This window comes from Biomphalaria glabrata, chromosome 5, assembly GCF_947242115.1.
Source record: "Biomphalaria glabrata chromosome 5, xgBioGlab47.1, whole genome shotgun sequence".
NCBI lineage: Eukaryota > Metazoa > Mollusca > Gastropoda > Planorbidae > Biomphalaria > Biomphalaria glabrata.
Genome location: NC_074715.1, coordinates 28332240 through 28349979, shown reverse-complemented (window position 1 = coordinate 28349979; position 17740 = coordinate 28332240). Strand labels below are relative to the sequence as shown.

Below are 17740 nucleotides of genomic sequence, written 5' to 3'. Positions count from 1 at the left end.
CCCAGTAAACCAGTAACTAATTATTTTGTAGAAGACACGACCAGTGCTATCTTTAAATGGAGAGCTAAACACCCCCTACTCTTTATTTTATTTCTTTGGTCATTGAGACCCAATTTATTGATAGACATTGACCATTTTAAAACCAGAATGAAAAAACACAACGTGCTAACAAAGGACATTACACTGTCAATAAATATTATGGTTAAATAATTTTTCTAACGTGTTAACTTGAATATTACTCCTGCAGTTAAGTGTCTTGATTTGATAACGATATTCTTAATAATTTGTAACAGTCAACTCTTTGTTATTACTAATTTTTTTTACTTAAGATGCGTACTTAGCCACTGTGTATCAGGCTAGGACGACCTTTACACACCTGACATTCATAGGCTTACTATCGTTCTCTTTTGTATCAGTTACTGAAACCACGAATAAAATAATTAATAAGTAATAAGTTAAGGATGATGTTTCTAACATACGTTCTTTGCATTTAATGTTTCTTACGTACGTTCTTTGCACAATAAAATAAAACAAAGATGTGCAACCCTTGACCTCTAACTAGTGGACGGGTATAATTTATCTATATGCTTGACTGACCATGCCAATGTGTTATCTTTTTTGACTGACACCCAACTCAATTGCGTGCGTATGCTCAAGGATTAAAACAATGCTTGATGGTTAACACAAACAACTATACACACTACACTAGGACTACATGTCTAGGCTCACTAGGTATATCTGACCAGGTTGTTGGTCTGAAATTCATGAACACATACATCCGACCACTATACAAGGCAGATTGCACTTTACTTATGAGATATACATTAGTAACTAGTTAAATATATACTAACATTATTTACATTGACCTTCCTACACACATCCTTTACAGTTGGTGGCATCGTACATACACAGAGACACACTCATGCTATACAGATTTTTAGAAATACTGTTAAGCTTGAATAAATCAATCAGTAACAGAGTTTAAAACAATAAGGTATATAAAAGGAAAAAAAAATAAAACCAACCAATATAGGTATGTTATTTAACAGTTTCGTAAAATGTTCAGCAACACAAGCTATTAACAAGACACTTAGGTATCCGGCTCCGGCCCCGGCCGAATATCAAATTTTACTATCCGGTCATATCCGGCCCCGGCCGGATATCAAAAAGTACTATCCGGTGCACCCCTAATCTGAATAGATGTTTGGCTTATTTGATATAGTGCAACTGATACATTTATTGAGTCAGACAAAAGTCTTTTAAAACAGAGCCAAACTTTGTTTTATTAAAAGCATTATCCAAAAACATTTCAAAGCCAACAGTACATATTACATTATGATTCTCAACTAAAACTGCATCCTTATACTAGAATGTACATATGCAAGAGTATTTGGACCATGCCTATATCTAAAGAAGTGCCCTACTTACAATATCTTGACAAGTTAAAAATAGGCTATATTTTAATATTTGATATGTATCATTCTGTTAGAAAGGGATTGACCAAAAAGTCATTTAGCACATAATTCCTGGCTGCCTTGTCTTGTGAACTGTCAATCAATGGTCCAGGGACCCTGCCTGCCCCCATCCCCTGCCAACCTGCAGGTGGTTTGGGCTAGGAGGTAATTATCTTTAAAATCCAAAACATACAAAACGAGCTCTTATTAAAATCCCATATGAATACCTTTAGTGAATTGAAAACAAACAATAAAAACAACAGGTGATATTGTATGTTCATATAGATTTCTCACACTTTTAAACAATGATAATAAAACATAGCCAAGCATACCAGTAGGCTACTTAAAAAAAAAGGAGCAAGGACAGTAGGTACACGATATAATGCTGTTTTATTTAAAGTTAAATATAGCCTACTCAACTATGTAATTGATTTAATAAAAATCCGCTTATTAGTAATACTAAAAGCATGCCAAGTGCCTATATTTTAGAAGAAAAAAAAAACTTAATATCGGATCATTGTTCTTCTTTTTAAAAAAGTTATAGGCATACTTTAGTTTAAAAAATGCACATATATATATATATATATATATATGTTTACAATAAGTCTATACCACAGGCCTATATATAGGCTACTAAATATATATTTATTTCGTAACTTCATGGAAACTTCAAAAACTTGGGTGGGTGCGGATACGGATCTCAAAAACGTCTCTAACGGTGTAGCGCGCGTTTTACTAGAAAGTTTACAGCTGGTGTATATCGCTGAGAAAAGAAATGTTGTGCTCAGTTTGATGCCTCTTATCAGTTGATGCCCCGCGCGGCCCACACCACCTGCACATGACTATAATAGCAACGCCACTGGTTTGTGAATGTCTTTGTAGCGAGGAAATCCTAGGATCTCGCGACGAACCGACCCAAATAAATAATATGCTGCACACGCCATGTAAAAAAAATAATTAATATCGTCTACGGTGGAATTACAGACCGTTTGTTTTTATACAATGACTACTAATTTGGGCTATAAGTTCAGGGTCCCAATATATATTCCCCCGAGTATGTCAACACCAATGTAACTATAAAAAATTTGGTCTTATAATGTTTGTTAATATCTTAGTGTACGTATAGGCTTGAAACTCACAGAAGCATGGTATGGCGAGTGTCCAACCAATCCATATTATTAGGTCTACGCAATATGGGTCTAGTATATTAGTACACAGTTATGTCTGTACGAATCTTGTATAAACGTTACGGCGAGGACCAATTAAGTTAACGGGGCTCACTGTCATTCAAAGTGACTACACCTGCATCCCCATCAGCCCATATAGGCCATGTAGGTACCGGCCACCGGGCATTTGATTGGGAGCCCGTGTAGCTAGTCCGCCTGTGTTATCGACTTAATGACCAGTTGATGAGTAAGAACATTTTCTTCTGCGTCTCACCAAATTGCTAATCACACTTAAGTATAGAACTACATGTGATGACGTATAGAACTACATGTGATGACGTATATACATTTCCTGGATGGCTGCCTGGTCGTGCGGTTTGCACGCTGGACTGTCGTTCAGATTTATCGATGGTCCCGGGTTTAAACCCTGCCCGCTCCCATCCCCCGTCGTCCTGCGGGAGGTTTGGACAAGGAAGTAATTATCTTCAACTCTGAAGGAACATCCGAAACATGTAAAACATTTTACAAACATTTTACAGAACTACATGTGATGACGTATAGAACTACATGTGATGACGTATAGAACTACATGTGATGACGTATAGAACTACATGTGATGACGTATAGAACTACATGTGATGACGTATAGAACTACATGTGATGACGGAGTAGAAATACATTTGTCAACGAGTGGGGGAAAATGTTTCAAACTTAGAATAGAATAATAGATCCTATCATTTCTAGACCTTTATATTTTTATTTGTAAAATGAAACACACTTTTAAAAAAAAATTAGAGAACTTTATATAAGGAGAGCGGATATAAAGCTATAATATAGACATTTATATAAAGACCTAGACTCTCTATATATCTCTCTTTATTCGAAGTTTGTTATACATTTCCTGTTGAGGGTAGAAATAGGTCATACACCTGAAAACAAGCCTCGCTTTCAAGACAGTGGACTCAAGGGGGGAAAAGTTACAACAAAATGGCTCCCAAAACCATGGGAGCAGGCCTTCGAAATATTGTAATAGTATACTTAGCATTCATGATTCACGGAGCACAAGGTAATAATTTAGATATTAGTTTTAAGTAATGTTAACAATTTGAGTTATCCTTTCGAAGCAAATAAAAAAAAATAGATACGCAGTGCGTCTTTATTGACAGTCTAGATTTCTAGACACTAAGACTGACTAAGACAACCCGGAAATGTCACACACAGCGGTGTGTCACTGTGACTGTGTGTATCTGTGAAATAATTTACAATTGTTATAATTTCATGAAAGATATAGATCTAGATCTTGTTAAGATTTAGAACTATAGGATTAAAGATGTAGACTAGATTAAGTAGATTAGGTAAATTTAATTTGAAAAATATAACGTACATTCAAAGCTCTCATCGGATCCTCATTCTCTGGTTTCTAGCTAGGTCACAGTAGCCTATTATTTTTTAGGTGTAGATCAATGATTATTATCCACCTATGTCAGTCACAGTCAGTCACAGTGCCACTGTATTACATAGTATTCTTCAACTTCAACTATTCTTGTATTAGATCTTCTTGATCTATACTAATATATATAAAACTAGGGCTACCACCTACTAAGGCTGCTGTATTAAAAACAAGTCAAAAAGTATTTGTAATCAATGAAAAAAAATCTTAGCCTATAATATAGGATAGGTTAATGACGTAGATCTAGATTCTAGTATAAATTAAAAGATCTAGATCTAGATAGATCTATAAGAATAATTACCAAGGCTAGAATTTATACTTATCCAGAATTCTTGTATCCTAGATCTAATAAAAATAATCTTGATTCTAGATAATGTATATTTTTTAATATTGTCTACTTGACTTAAGACAATATAAAATATTAATAAATAATGATGGGCAAATAATACATGCAATGTTTGTAGATCAGATCTCATTTTAGTGCATATATAATGGTTATAAGTCACAGTCACCCAGCTCCTGCACTCAACTGTAGATCCTAAGCTTGACAGAGCAATAACACAGGATAACTTTGAAATCCATCCCATCACTGAGTGCACAGTGGATTGGTACACCATGATAGATCCTTAAGACTCAATCGACTCGAGACTGGAACTCTAAAAGTATAGAAACGACAAGGCTATATAAATAGTAGAGACATAGCAACTTCAAATCATTTTAGATTAGTAACAAAATTCTCCAAAACAGGGTTTACAACTGATACTAAATGTAGCACAGTAATGGAATATCTGCATTCATTTCAAGGTTTATAGATACAATTGTGTATAAGCTGAAAACAAATAAAGGTCAGTCATATCCCCTCCCCCTGTATAAAATTCATTGCAAACTTTTGTCTAAAATCATGCTATGCCACAATTTATGATAACTTTTTCACTGTTATGAGGAAATAAAATATCTTTATCTAAACTGGATTCTTGGCATTTCTGGTCTTACTATATAATTTACTAACAATCCAGGATTTAACTTACTTATATATATGCCTTCTATTAGATAATTTTATTTTTGAAAGTTTTGTTTAATTGTTGCTGTTCTGGCTATACATTTGAGTCTTTGTTTTGTCAGGTCAAGTTACTCAAGGATGTAAAATTCACCCCTCATATGCAGGAGACTGGTACTACATGGAAGTTGGTCGTGATGTTTTCATCATTGTTTCAGAAGATAGGTGGAGTGACATGGTTTGCCTTGAGAGATATGATCATCCTATTGAAGAGGACTTTGTTGTGGGTATAAACAGTACCATGTTGATGAGGAAAGAAAGGTAATACTAATGCACACACACAAATATATGCACTGAGAGGAGTGAAGAGTTTGAGATACACATACAATGGGATAGAAGGGCTAAACTGAACCTTGGTGCTTGACACTATATTGGCAAATCTCTTCCCCTCCAGAAACATGTATTTTAGCAAACACAAACTCTTGTCTTGGAGACCATTTTGTTTCCATTATCCATGTGGGGATTGGTTGATGCCCCCCCCCCCCCAATAACATTATGCCACTGTTTTTATTTTAATGCTTTTTTTTTCAATTGTTAATGTTTTTCTCTCTTTCTCAACCCTCATATATAAATTAAATGCAAAGTAATCTTATTACTAAAACTAGATTTATTTATAATTTAAAAAAATACACTACCTTGACCTTTGCCTCTTGTCTTCTGAAGCTTAAGCATTTGTGTTTTTTTATCAACAGTGGTACTGATAAGTGTTTCTTCTGTATGGATATACTTTGGAGGACATTGAATATTCTTCAAGTCAGGCAAAGTATGTGGTATTTAGCTGTTAGTTGATATTAAAGACATGAATTGAGTACAGTTATGTTTATAGTTTTTACTTTAAAACTGTCAATAAATAAATCAATAATTTAAGACATATTTTAAATTCAGATCAGAATTTGTCTAAGAAAACAAAGCATTTATTTTTTTTTTTTTTTAATCAAAGTATCATTTAGCTTCAATTATTTGATTTAAAGAAACTAGTGTCTTTTTATACAATCTGAGATGGGGATTTAAAAAAAATTATTTGGGATATCTTCGGTACATTAAGTTTGTTATTTGCTGTTATAATTATTATTAAGTTTTGGGCATCAAAATACAAATTATTTTGGGGGGCAACTTATTTAAAACTGGTCATAAGAAACTGAACATTTGAAAAGATCATTGTTTGGATGAATATATTTTTGTGTCCTTTCTTTTCAGGTAGTTGTTTCACCACAAATACTGGACTAGACAAAATGTGTAAAGGAAAACAGTTATTGCCTTCACAAGATCAAGTTATTACTTTATTTCGTAATTACCTTTTTTATATCCTTAAACCTTTTTAATATAATGTTTTTTTGAAGGAGGGTTCCCAAAATGTTTTCTTCCAGATTAAAGGGTCAAATGAAACACTTTAAAAACAAATTGAGAGTGAGAACTGTTTAATTATATTATAAAAAAAATATTATATTATTATAAAAAAATTTCATATGTAATTAAACAGTTTTTTTGTTTGTTCTAGTACTATTTTGACCATTAACATTATTGTAGAAGAACAATGAAGATCTTTTTTGTAGATAATGTAGGTTTCATTTAGCTTAAAGACTTAATTTAAAAACAACAAATACAGGTGTCTTTCTTGGAAAAACAAAGCTAGTGCTTGCAACTATATATATATTTGAGATAAAAACCCATCTAAGATGAGTAAATGTGTACAACTTGAACTGTCTTTTTGATCTTTTTTAAAAAAAGTTTTGAATATGTTTTAGGATAGTAAATAGCACATTTAGGAATTGAAATCTAAAACCCTAACCCTAACAGATGGCACAAAAGCAATGTGTCTTTTCCTTATGAAGTGCACTTATAAAAAATCCTAATATAATGAAATAAAAAAAAATGATGTAGCTTCTGTCAGATCATGACCAACTGTCCAGGTGGCCTTTGATGAACATGATCAAACTTGCACATTTGTAGGATAGAAATATGTAGCCTAACAGTCAATTAAAGAAGAAAGTTATTGATCTAAACTTCCAAAGCCAAATTCCTATTGATTTAAATCAAATTTACAAATTTCAATAACAAAACAGCTACAATCACCAAACATATGCTAGAGGAATAGTAGCCATAGAATGAATTGTAGTCTGCCTCCTATACCCAGCAAGGGCCTCACTCTGAATTGGAGAAGACAAATAGCTTTCCATCATGTCTACCGAATATCCATCTAGCAACCTTTTGTCACCCTTGTGCAATATCAGCTGCCTGGATATTTCCATTAGCCACCTTGTAAAATTTTAGTTTTTAAAGTTAATTATTTAGTTGGCAATTGTAAGCCTACAACACAGTACCCGTGACAAAGAGTTTTTATTTTTTATTTTTATTTCATGCCACACCTCTCCCGCTGCTTTTCATCTTTTCTCATAACAGTTTCCTCTAGATATTTTTGTATATTGGTTACTCTATTTCTCCATAACACTTTCTATTGTTGTTCTTCAAACAATGTCTTTGGGAATTTGAGCCTCAGCTATTGTGGCCTCCTTTGATTCAGAGCAAAATACTTAATTGTGTTTAACAATGAATAAATCTTAACAATGTGCTTGTGACTTGCTTATTGATGTCAACTCTGTACTACATGTTTGTATCCATTTCTGTTCTTAGGTCAAACTCTCCAAACTGTGAACTGTATCTCCACATGGGAAGGTATTTACCAATTCACATATGAAGTCAACTGGGGAGGTGGAGGTATTTGTGACAATCCTGACAATATTGTAAAAGCATGCCAGGACCCTGGCTCAGCCTACGTAGATAATCAAGTGTTCACTATAACTTATGCCAGATGTCCTGGTGTTCAGACATCCAAATCTCAAAGTAAGTGTTTAAAATTTATCTGAGTAAAAAGAGCATTTTGTTTTAAGATAAAGAATTGACTGTTTCTTAATTGACCTTCATACAAAAAAAAATGCACCCAGACTTAAATATTAGTACTAATTTCTAAATTAATTGTGTTATATTGCTTTTAAGTGCTTTTAGTTTTTGACTTTTATAGGTATTTCAAGTGATGTATTTATGTCATATTAATTAATTAATTTTTGTTTGTCTTGCAGCTATTCGTTATCAGTGTATGGGCAACTGGTTTGCTGTTGTTGGTGGCATTGGCTATTCCTTTGCTGCTATAGCAGACACCGTGCAGAAAGACACTAGGGAGAAATATAAATGTATGGTAAGTACTTTCTATCAGTAAATCATTCTTTTTTTTCATTGTTAAGTTGGCAACAAGACTAAACAGAAACTAGCTTGATAAATAAAGGTTAGTCTGAAATAAAATCTTTTTTAAGTTGATAAATAATATGTGACAGTGGATGTGGCAAAATATGTATGTCGCAGCTAGGACTGCGTATCCATGGGAAATACTGCATTCCTCATTAATCTTAAGACAAGCCTTTTTATTATAATATGTGACAGTTTAACATGAGAACAAATGAAGAATAGCTTTTAAGCCAAACCTTTTAATCTAAAGAAACTCAGTGCAGATGAATAATCAATGATATTCAGCAATCTATTACAATTTCAACCCTAAAGACTTATTTATTATTTCTGTAGCTGACAATGTTATTGTACACAGCAAGTGTATGAAGTTCAGTACTTATTTCTGACATCAACAAAATTATAAAAGAATCCTACCATTTTGATATCAGGACTATTCCTCACTGGACATCACAGAATCAATGAAATATTTATTGTCACATGAATTTAAATATAGAAATGAACTAACCTACATCTTAGATAAAGTAAATTTGTTTCTACTAGTTTTCTATCTATGCAGAGTAGGATGCCTCTAGTGTGAAGTTCAACTATTGTGTAATAAACATCTTTTATAATGTCCACAGTACTTCCTTTAAGCATGCTATTTTGTTAACTTCTTTTTGATACCATTAAATATTATAAATGATGAATCTTAATTTGAACTTCTTTATGTTTTCCTTTCAATAACAGTCACTATAAAATACTTTTACAGATGACCTTAAAAAACCAAAAACAAGAAGATAACTCAATTCGTTGGGTCATGTCTCGATTTGCTGATTGCAGTGGACTTAACAGCTTGTATGAAGCTCCTGTTAGAATTGTACTTAGGAGAAGTTAGTATTGCCTTTTTTTTAAAAATGTCTAGTTTTTCAATTTCTTATTTAAACCAGTAGAGTGGATAAAGAGAATTTAAATAAATACATAGAAAAAACAAAACCAATTGAAATACTCAGAAAGACAAATAAATACTCCTTCTCTAATACTATTAAAGCATAGAATGCTTTAGCCAGGGAAACCAATGACTTGGCATAGTTTGAGTCATTGATTAACATGCATGATTAAATAGACTAAATATGTGCAGGGCATAACGTCTGTATTTTATAATATAAAATGCGGCATTTTGTAAAGAATTAAAGGGAAGTCTGTGTTCTTTTTATAAAGCAAATTCATTTTTAAAAATAAAAGTTATTTTAATTTAGTTTTGGATAATCATGATGTTTAACAAAGGGAAGCTATTCTTGATTAAATTTAAAGTAATTGAAAACAACATTAAAGGAAGAAATTAAATTAAGTTTTTAAAGCATTGATGATGAAAGCATTTTTCTGACAGAAAATTCTGTGATAGTGTCAGGATGGAGATAATAGTTAATAAAACATTTTTGTCTATTTTGGAAACAGCAATAAAAACATGGTTAGATTATGGCAATGTGTAAGAACCTCAACCACTAACCTGTGTTTTTACCTTTCAGTTTCTTCAATACTAATTAAAAACAATTTCCACAGCCCCACCCCAGACACCTTACATCACCCCACAGTGTAACTTGCCAAGAAACATCTCTGGTGAATGGTTTACCCAGGGTATGCAGTTCAAATCTAGAGTCGTTGTCAATGATACCCATATTCACTATTACACTACAAAGAATGAGTTTGAGTTTGAAGAAACTTACCTGTCATGTCAGCAGACACTTGGAACCAGATACCTCATGACTAAGTACATTGTAGGAAAATGGTAAGTAATTTCTAGTATCAGGTAATGCAGTTATTCTTTTTGGAGTTTTGCAGAATTTTCAGTGACTGTGATAGTCTAGCTGTGACCTAATTATTAAAGCCAGAACAATGCCTTGGTTAACTGAGTTCCAAGTCATCTTTTCATTGCCTTCACTTTTATTCAATGAGAAGTTTGAAGTTAAGTGCTGAAACAAATAATGGAGTAACTATTATAGCCACACTGGAATAGACTTGTTGGGAGAAAATGGTACAAGAAAATAGAGTGCAACAATGGCAAGCTCTGACCAGAACTGAAACTCTGGACCTCCAACTACTGCAGCTTTCCATTTTGGTAGTAGCTTTTAAGTTTATTACCCATTATAAGCTGTACAGGAACTTACAGTGAAATTGTTACAGTGAAATTGTTAATGATGCTTTACATCTGGATACTAAAGCCAAGCTTAATGTATCTGTTTTAAATTATTTGATAGGTCTAACAATATAATGAGATCAAAATTGTGTAGCTTTAGGGATTTCAATTTATTTTATTTTTTTTTGTAAGACCTATGATTGTCAAATCTTGCTAGGATGCCAAATTGAGAATTTTGAACTCAAATCCCGGTAAAGATTAAGAATTTTTATTTGGGATTTAACTCAAGTTAACCTGTGGTTGAATACATTAAGGCAGCTGGAAATACAAATAATACCTTGTTTTCATGCAAATTTTAAAAAAAATTATTATAATAAAGTTTTTCCTTAGAGTATTTTTTTTTAAATTTAGAAATTGAATTGTTACAAATTAAAGCAATATTTTTATTTTCAATAATTTTCTAGTGAAGTGGACTTTGTATGCTATGACATTCTACCTAGACATCATGGAATTGTGCGGTATAGAGTAGGTAAGAGAAAAGTTACATTGTTAATCCTTTTCAAACAAATGATTTTTCTTGCTATAGGAAAATAAACTTTCTCCTGATGGTTATTAACAGTGATATGGAAACTTTTATTAACTTCTTATTTAGATATATATATATATATATATATATATATATATATATATATATATATATATATATATATATAAAATCATAGTTTATTAACCTGTTTTTGCTCCTTAGGTAAACCCTCTCGACTGACACCTGAAGAGCTCTCTGATACTCAATTCATGACAAAGAAGTTTCGTGAAGTTTGCAGTTGGCAGTTTTTTACATTCAATCGCAATGATACAGACTGGAAATATGAAGTTTTAATTAGTAAGTAATCGTTGATTGTCCTCAGTAAATTTATTGCAATTTATTTAATGCTGAAGTATTACAACATTGTAACAGAACATGAGTATTTCATTTTATTTACTTTGCAGTGAATCCTCCATCTCCTGTTGCTTGCCCGATTGGTGGTCGCTACAGCTTCACCCAGAATGTAAATGGTGAATTAGAAAAATATTCTACGAGGATTCGTGGTGTGACAGACAAACCACGTCACTCTATAAATTGTAGATTAGTGGTTTCAGAGTTTAAGTCTTGCAGCTATGACAGATCTAAAATTGAAGTGGATGCTGAGTACTGTGAAAGTGTGGACTACAGGGGCAGGCCTCTAGGAGAGTATGGTCAGTATTAAGTCAATCATTTTTCATGTTCATTTACGTGGGTCCACAGAGTTACTACCCAAAAAACATTTTCCATTGCCATAAAATTTGTACAGAAGTAATGACTTGTTTGAAACTTCTGGGAATTATTACTTAGATCTAGGATGTGATATTATCGACATACAAACTATCAAAAATAAATCTAGTATAGTCACAATATAGAATTTTTAATGCTTGATAATAATAAAAACATCAACAATGGCTACTAGCATTCAAGCTGTCTAAGGTTTCTTGTTACTAAATGGTTAAAATTTTGACTATTTTAAAATATACTCAATAGAACACATATTTTTCAGCTTAAATGCTAATATATTTCAGAACAATTGTGTACACATTTTTTAAACTCTTAAATATTTTTTTTTCCAAAGAAAGCTTGATGTGTTTTGTTTGTTCTGTTTTACTTAGCAGCACTTTTGTGTCCTTTATTTTTTACATTCAATCAGTTTTGCTATAGTCCAATCATAACAGATTGTCTTGTGTCTTGAAATTATCTTAAAATTTATTAAATGATCAATTAGGCTATGATGCTTAAGTAAGAATGACCTATTTAAGATGTGTGTGTGTGTGTGACTGTTTTCATTTTCATGAGGTGGTGCACACTGTTTGTCTTTCTGCACTTAAACTTATTCAGTTTCAAACTGTTGGCACATATTACAATAGTCTATGGTTTTATTAGTATTTCTTTTGTGCATTATAACTGCAGTGACAAATATATAAATAAATAATGTAATCTGTTGCCATTAGATGAACCTGACCACATTTTGACATGTGTGGGATTCTGGATGGAGGATATGAAATCTTACCTGATCACCTACGATGAAGAAGATGCCATTTCTATGTTCCGTTGCTGGGTATGTAGCTTTCATTTTAGCCTTCTCAAGGTAAATAAAGTGATTGTGAAAATAAACATCTGCTGTTGAATGGCTATTTTGTTTAAGAATTTTTTTTTTGGTGCTTCAGTAGTATGAAGTATTTAAAAATTTATTTCTTTTTTTTAAGTTATGCATTAAGGTTTTATGAGAGATTTTTGTATAAGCTATTTTAGTGAATAATTTCTTTAGTAATATGCTTCAGTATTCCTTTGCAACATAAAAAAAAAAATTTCTGAGAAATACTTATCAAAATTTTACATTATAATATTATGAGAAACTAATTTAAAAAATTACACCCAAATCATGCTTATTATTATTATGATAAATGTAACTTTCTCCTACATCCATAGGTGTATGAGCGCATTAGTTGGACAGATTTTTCCCTTTCAAGGAGTCAAACTGCCCGCTGCCGTCGGGAGCAGAACTCAAGGAGCTACATGATTGAAGGCACTGGATTTAGTATGAAAATCACTGACTCTGAGAGGCTGTGTAAGTACTGCTTAGCCTCAATAGCTCAAATAGTCATCATTTTTTAAATGCTAAACTTTCTAGGAAAAAGTATATAGACCAAACCACATTAATCTAGTCAAAGTGCCAAAAGTGAGGGTCCAAATATTGGATAAAGTTTGTTTAGGAAGCTTTATATCAGTAGATTATCTTACGTTACATTATGCTGATTAAAAAAAATTATTTAGGCACTGCTAATCAGAAATAAGATCTTAAAGGAAGTTGTGTGTGTTTTCACCCAAATTCATATGTGGCTTGAGCACTTGCTAGTTGCATGCTTGAATACATTCAGGTGGGAACATTGCAGAATTGTTTAGACTGAGAGATTAACATAAGGATGAAGGCACTGGCACTACACATATAACAATTCAATTACATGAGCTATCTATTGAATCTTGTTTTAATAATTGCGTATAAATATGTGCTTACAATGTGCACATTTTTGTCAAATCTTGAGTATATTTGTATATATACATTTTATTACATTTTTTTTGACCAATAGAAAAACTTGTGCTATGAAAAGAACAAAAAAATATGAGCTTCCTTTAGAAATGGTGTATAGGTATGAAAAAAGTATTAATAGTTTGCATATTTAAAAACAATATGGCTTGTTTTCCGAAGACCTTAAAGTAGTGGCTCAACAAAATTTAGCATACTACAGAATATGGTGATATCAGATTTTCAATAATACTTTTTTTTAGTTGTTTTTTTTTATATTTTAACCTAACAGGCGGGCATGCTGTTGGCTGCTAAATAAAATAAATTGGCTGCCTGGTCGTGTGGTATATTTTGTTCTCTGGACTGTTTCATGATGGTCCAGAGTTAAAAACCCTGTCTTCTGCCATCGTCTGAGCATCTAAGTCTAGGATGTATTAATCATCGATTCTGAAGTTACATCCGAAACAAGTAAAACAAAACAAACAAACAAAACAAACTTGAAATTACAATTATAAAATATGATGAACTAAGTTACAACTTAAAAGAGGCAGAGGGTTGCATAAAATAAAACAATGCTGCATATATATGTACAATACACTCCATCTTTTGTCTAAATGCTAGGAAAAGATAATCCTAAACTAAATTTAATAGCAACAGTACTATCTAACAAATGCATCAATTTGATTCTCTCAATATTTGTTTTGGTTTAGAATGAACTTTGTCAAATTTAATTTATAAAATTAATATGATTTTAAATTAAGGAATTTTGTAATCTTCTGTTTGTTTTTAGATGATGACTGTCCTCAGAGGTTTGATCCAGGCTTAAACCCTTACTTAAAACCAACTGTTATCTATGTGTTAAGTGGCTCTGTACATGTGTGTATTTCTGTAGTAACACTGGTTAGTTTTATGTGTGTTGCTGTAGCAAGCCAAAATTTGTAAACATTGTCAGAACAAAACTTGCAAGTGAAGCGAATGTATATGGGAAAATGTATTTTTCTTTGTTTAGCTTTGTGATGGAAATATGGTGAGTCATGGATTTCAAAATACATTCTTTTTTTTTAATAGTATGTTTTAAAAATTGAAAGCATTTTTTTCATTGAGTTTATTTAATTTCTTGTTTGTTTTTTTGTGTGAAATCAGTGGAATATATTATACTTGTGTATGTTATTCAAATATTAGTGTACATATATGTGAATAATCAAATGTTTATAATAATGCTGGATTGGATCTGAATATGTAATATACAATATCTTTTATATTGCTCTTAAGCTTTCACAAAGTTCATAGTTTATTTCAAACATTTGTTTATATTTGATATTCTTCTGTTTTATTTGTATCACATGTGCAGGAATTAACTTCATATTTTTCATTGTGAGTTAAAGCTTGTTGGTTTTGATTGGTGACATCAATTGTTTTTGTTTGACTGTGACACAGTACTACATCAAAGATTGTGTTGTCAGTACCAATAGATACTCATTAACCTCATACAACAATACAATTTTTTTAATGACATTATTTTTGTTGTTGTTTTGATTTCACTGAATTTTTTTATTTCAGATAGTGTATTTATATTTAGCTCAAGAAAAATGCATGATAAAGCATAAAAGAATTATAACGTAGGCTCATAAAATGTCACAAAAATGAATATCACAGTTTGCTTATGTGAGTGATAATTTTTTAATAAATTGGTCCACAAAAAAAAAATGATTGATCAGAACGTTTTGCTTTTCAATTTAATAGTTAATGAGTGCCTTCCAAATTGTCTATATTGTAAATAGTTCTTTAGTCTTGATTCAAGTATTGTGTAAAGAAATGTTGTCATGATTCTGAATGAACAAGAAAATGTGTGTACTTGTGTAAAACTCAAAGCCTTCTGTAATGTTGTAAATAAACCTCTGTATTATTGTAATGCAATTATAAGTATATTCTATTTGTTTTACTGAATGTACATATCATAGGCATGGCAGTCGGATGGCTTGTGTAGATTTGATGATTGCAAGAGAAATTTTCAGTTTGAATAGCATTTCATATATATATTATACTTAAAAAAAAAAAAACTGTCATTTTCTTCTTTATCACTGTAAACTTAAATTGTCTTTCTGATTAACTTCATTGTTTTATTTCAAGTCACGAGTTAATTAGTGAAGATTAGTTGTAGCATCAATTCTTTTTGTATCATGGATGGAGAACCAAGTGCTTAGTTTCTATAGCAACTCAAATATATCAAAGAAAAATATATAAATATAATATACATAAATGTTTTTAAACATCTTTTCGAACTCCTATTTCGATATCAAGTGTTTAAAAGTAGGAGTCATTTCTAAACTGAAAAACTTTTTTAAAAAATCCTCTAAAACTGCTGTCTGGTAATGTCTACAACAAAACATCATAGGCCTTTTTGAAGTTTTGTATAATTGTCATGTTCATTAAACTAGTTATGTCTTTATACCTGCTTTCCAGTTCACATTCCAAGTTGAGTACGGTAACTCAAGGTTGTGTCATTAAGTAAGAGTTATCTACATTCCTTTATTTCCAGTGTATACATTTCATACTTGTTTGTGTTGTGTAACATTAACAGACATTTTTTAAATACATTTTTATGAATTGAACAATTCCAGTGTTGTTTTTTTAACTTTGTTACACAAAGAAGCAAGTGTTGCTGAACCGGGCATTAGCTATGGTCGGAACGAAGTCGCCAACACAGCAGTTCCTTCCACTGATGTCGGCTGATGCGTTCAAAGGCACGGCGGGTGCCCCTACAGTTTATGGGGTCAGAGGCGTTGACTTACAAAGCCTTTCCCATCTTTTGGGTCTACGCTTAAGGCAGCAAAGATTTTTCTTCTCTTAAGTGGGTAGCCAGCAGTCTAATGATTCCCTCCTACCCGAAGCTTTCTAGTTTACGCGCCAGATACTCATCTTTGCCCCCTCTCCTGTCTGTGATAACAGTTCCACTAGACACAATATACGAGTCACACACAAAGGCCATTAGTAGAATGCTAGTCGGATGAAAGGTATGCAGAGATTCAATTAAAAGCATGACTTCTTGTATCATGTTTCTCTGATTCTGATATTCCCTCCCTTTGTGTTCCTCTCTCTGCCTTCAATCAACTTAGTTGTCCAGCTTAAACCTTAACAAAACGTCTTGACATGGAGCATCCTAGGACTTGGAGAGCGTAGTATAGGTGTGGTTGTGTCTTCCATAATAGTACTAATATATAGATAATATGTCTTACAATTGTGCATTACACATAGCCGAACACAAATTATAACGACAGCAAACGAAATCATGTTCATGTTTTCATTCAAATATTTTATGTGAAGGTTACGCCAGAAAGATGAATGGTATTCAATGATTTAATAGAACATTCTAGATATTGCAATCAAAATGAATAGAAAGAAACATAAATACCTGGTAGAAGTGTTGCCTCGATGTTCCAGACTAAGTACAACAGAATTTCTACAAGCCTTTTTCCGTGTTGTTCAAACATGGTATAATAATCATGTATAATCCTACAATATAATCCAATTTCTTTGCAAGTATACTTTTGATTTTAAATTGATAAAAACAAAATAAGCTCCTCCATTATTATTTCTCTAACAAGCCATTCTAATTACAATATATGAACGTTTTGTTTTTGTATCTGGTAGCACAAGTAAAAACTTCAGAAGCAAGTCTGGACTGTGAGACTGAGTTGATAGTTAATGATAGTACTTGACCTAATACAGCTACACCAACCCACTAATGGCATATCTCTACTGTAAAACTATTAGAAGTGTAGGCCCTGCGTTGTCCCGCAATTTTACTCATGTACATAAATCAGTGGCGTTTAAGTGCATTTCAACGAAACCATTTGCATTGGAATTCACGACAAATATACAAATACATTCACATAATGAGGATTTCTCTAAACCTATCATACAGTTGTCCCACATACTTCTTGAACAGAACACTGACCTAAATAACAAAATGTTAACTACAATTACACAACAAATGGTTTTAATTTTAAATTACGATCATAGCAAGGGACGTATGGGTGATAAGTGCAGACTGTTGTAAGTAGACATCAGTGTCTTTGTAAACAGTTTGGCAATATTGAGAATCAGCGGCTTTCTAACTAGCAGAATTTTTCTATCCTTACGGATCATGAATCAAAGGGAAACAAGT

The 17740-nt window shown here is 32.2% G+C and overlaps 1 protein-coding gene and 1 long non-coding RNA gene across 3 annotated transcripts; one reads left to right on the top strand and one right to left on the bottom strand.

The window, feature by feature from the left end:
* Positions 1 to 786: 786 nt before the first annotated feature.
* LOC129926541 (uncharacterized) lies at positions 787 to 5881 on the bottom strand. Its single transcript, XR_008778250.1, has 2 exons — positions 5763 to 5881; positions 787 to 4726 (listed from the first exon to the last, which is right to left on the bottom strand). It is a non-coding gene; the product is annotated as an uncharacterized LOC129926541 (long non-coding RNA).
* LOC106065147 (uncharacterized) lies at positions 3547 to 16189 on the top strand. Of its 2 annotated transcripts, none has more exons than XM_013223907.2 (14): positions 3547 to 3686; positions 5193 to 5388; positions 5820 to 5890; positions 6325 to 6414; positions 7759 to 7968; positions 8205 to 8320; positions 9116 to 9236; positions 9907 to 10132; positions 10945 to 11009; positions 11229 to 11363; positions 11471 to 11716; positions 12500 to 12606; positions 12978 to 13116; positions 14363 to 16189. In XM_013223907.2, the coding sequence occupies exons 1-14, from the start codon at positions 3608 to 3610 to the stop codon at positions 14512 to 14514; spliced, it is 1953 nt and encodes a 650-aa protein (XP_013079361.2). In that variant the 5' UTR covers positions 3547 to 3607; the 3' UTR covers positions 14515 to 16189. The 2 variants fall into 2 exon arrangements, with proteins under 2 accessions (XP_013079361.2, XP_055887323.1); XM_056031348.1 differs by lacking the exon at positions 3547 to 3686 and adding an exon at positions 4815 to 4915.
* Positions 16190 to 17740: the final 1551 nt, after the last annotated feature.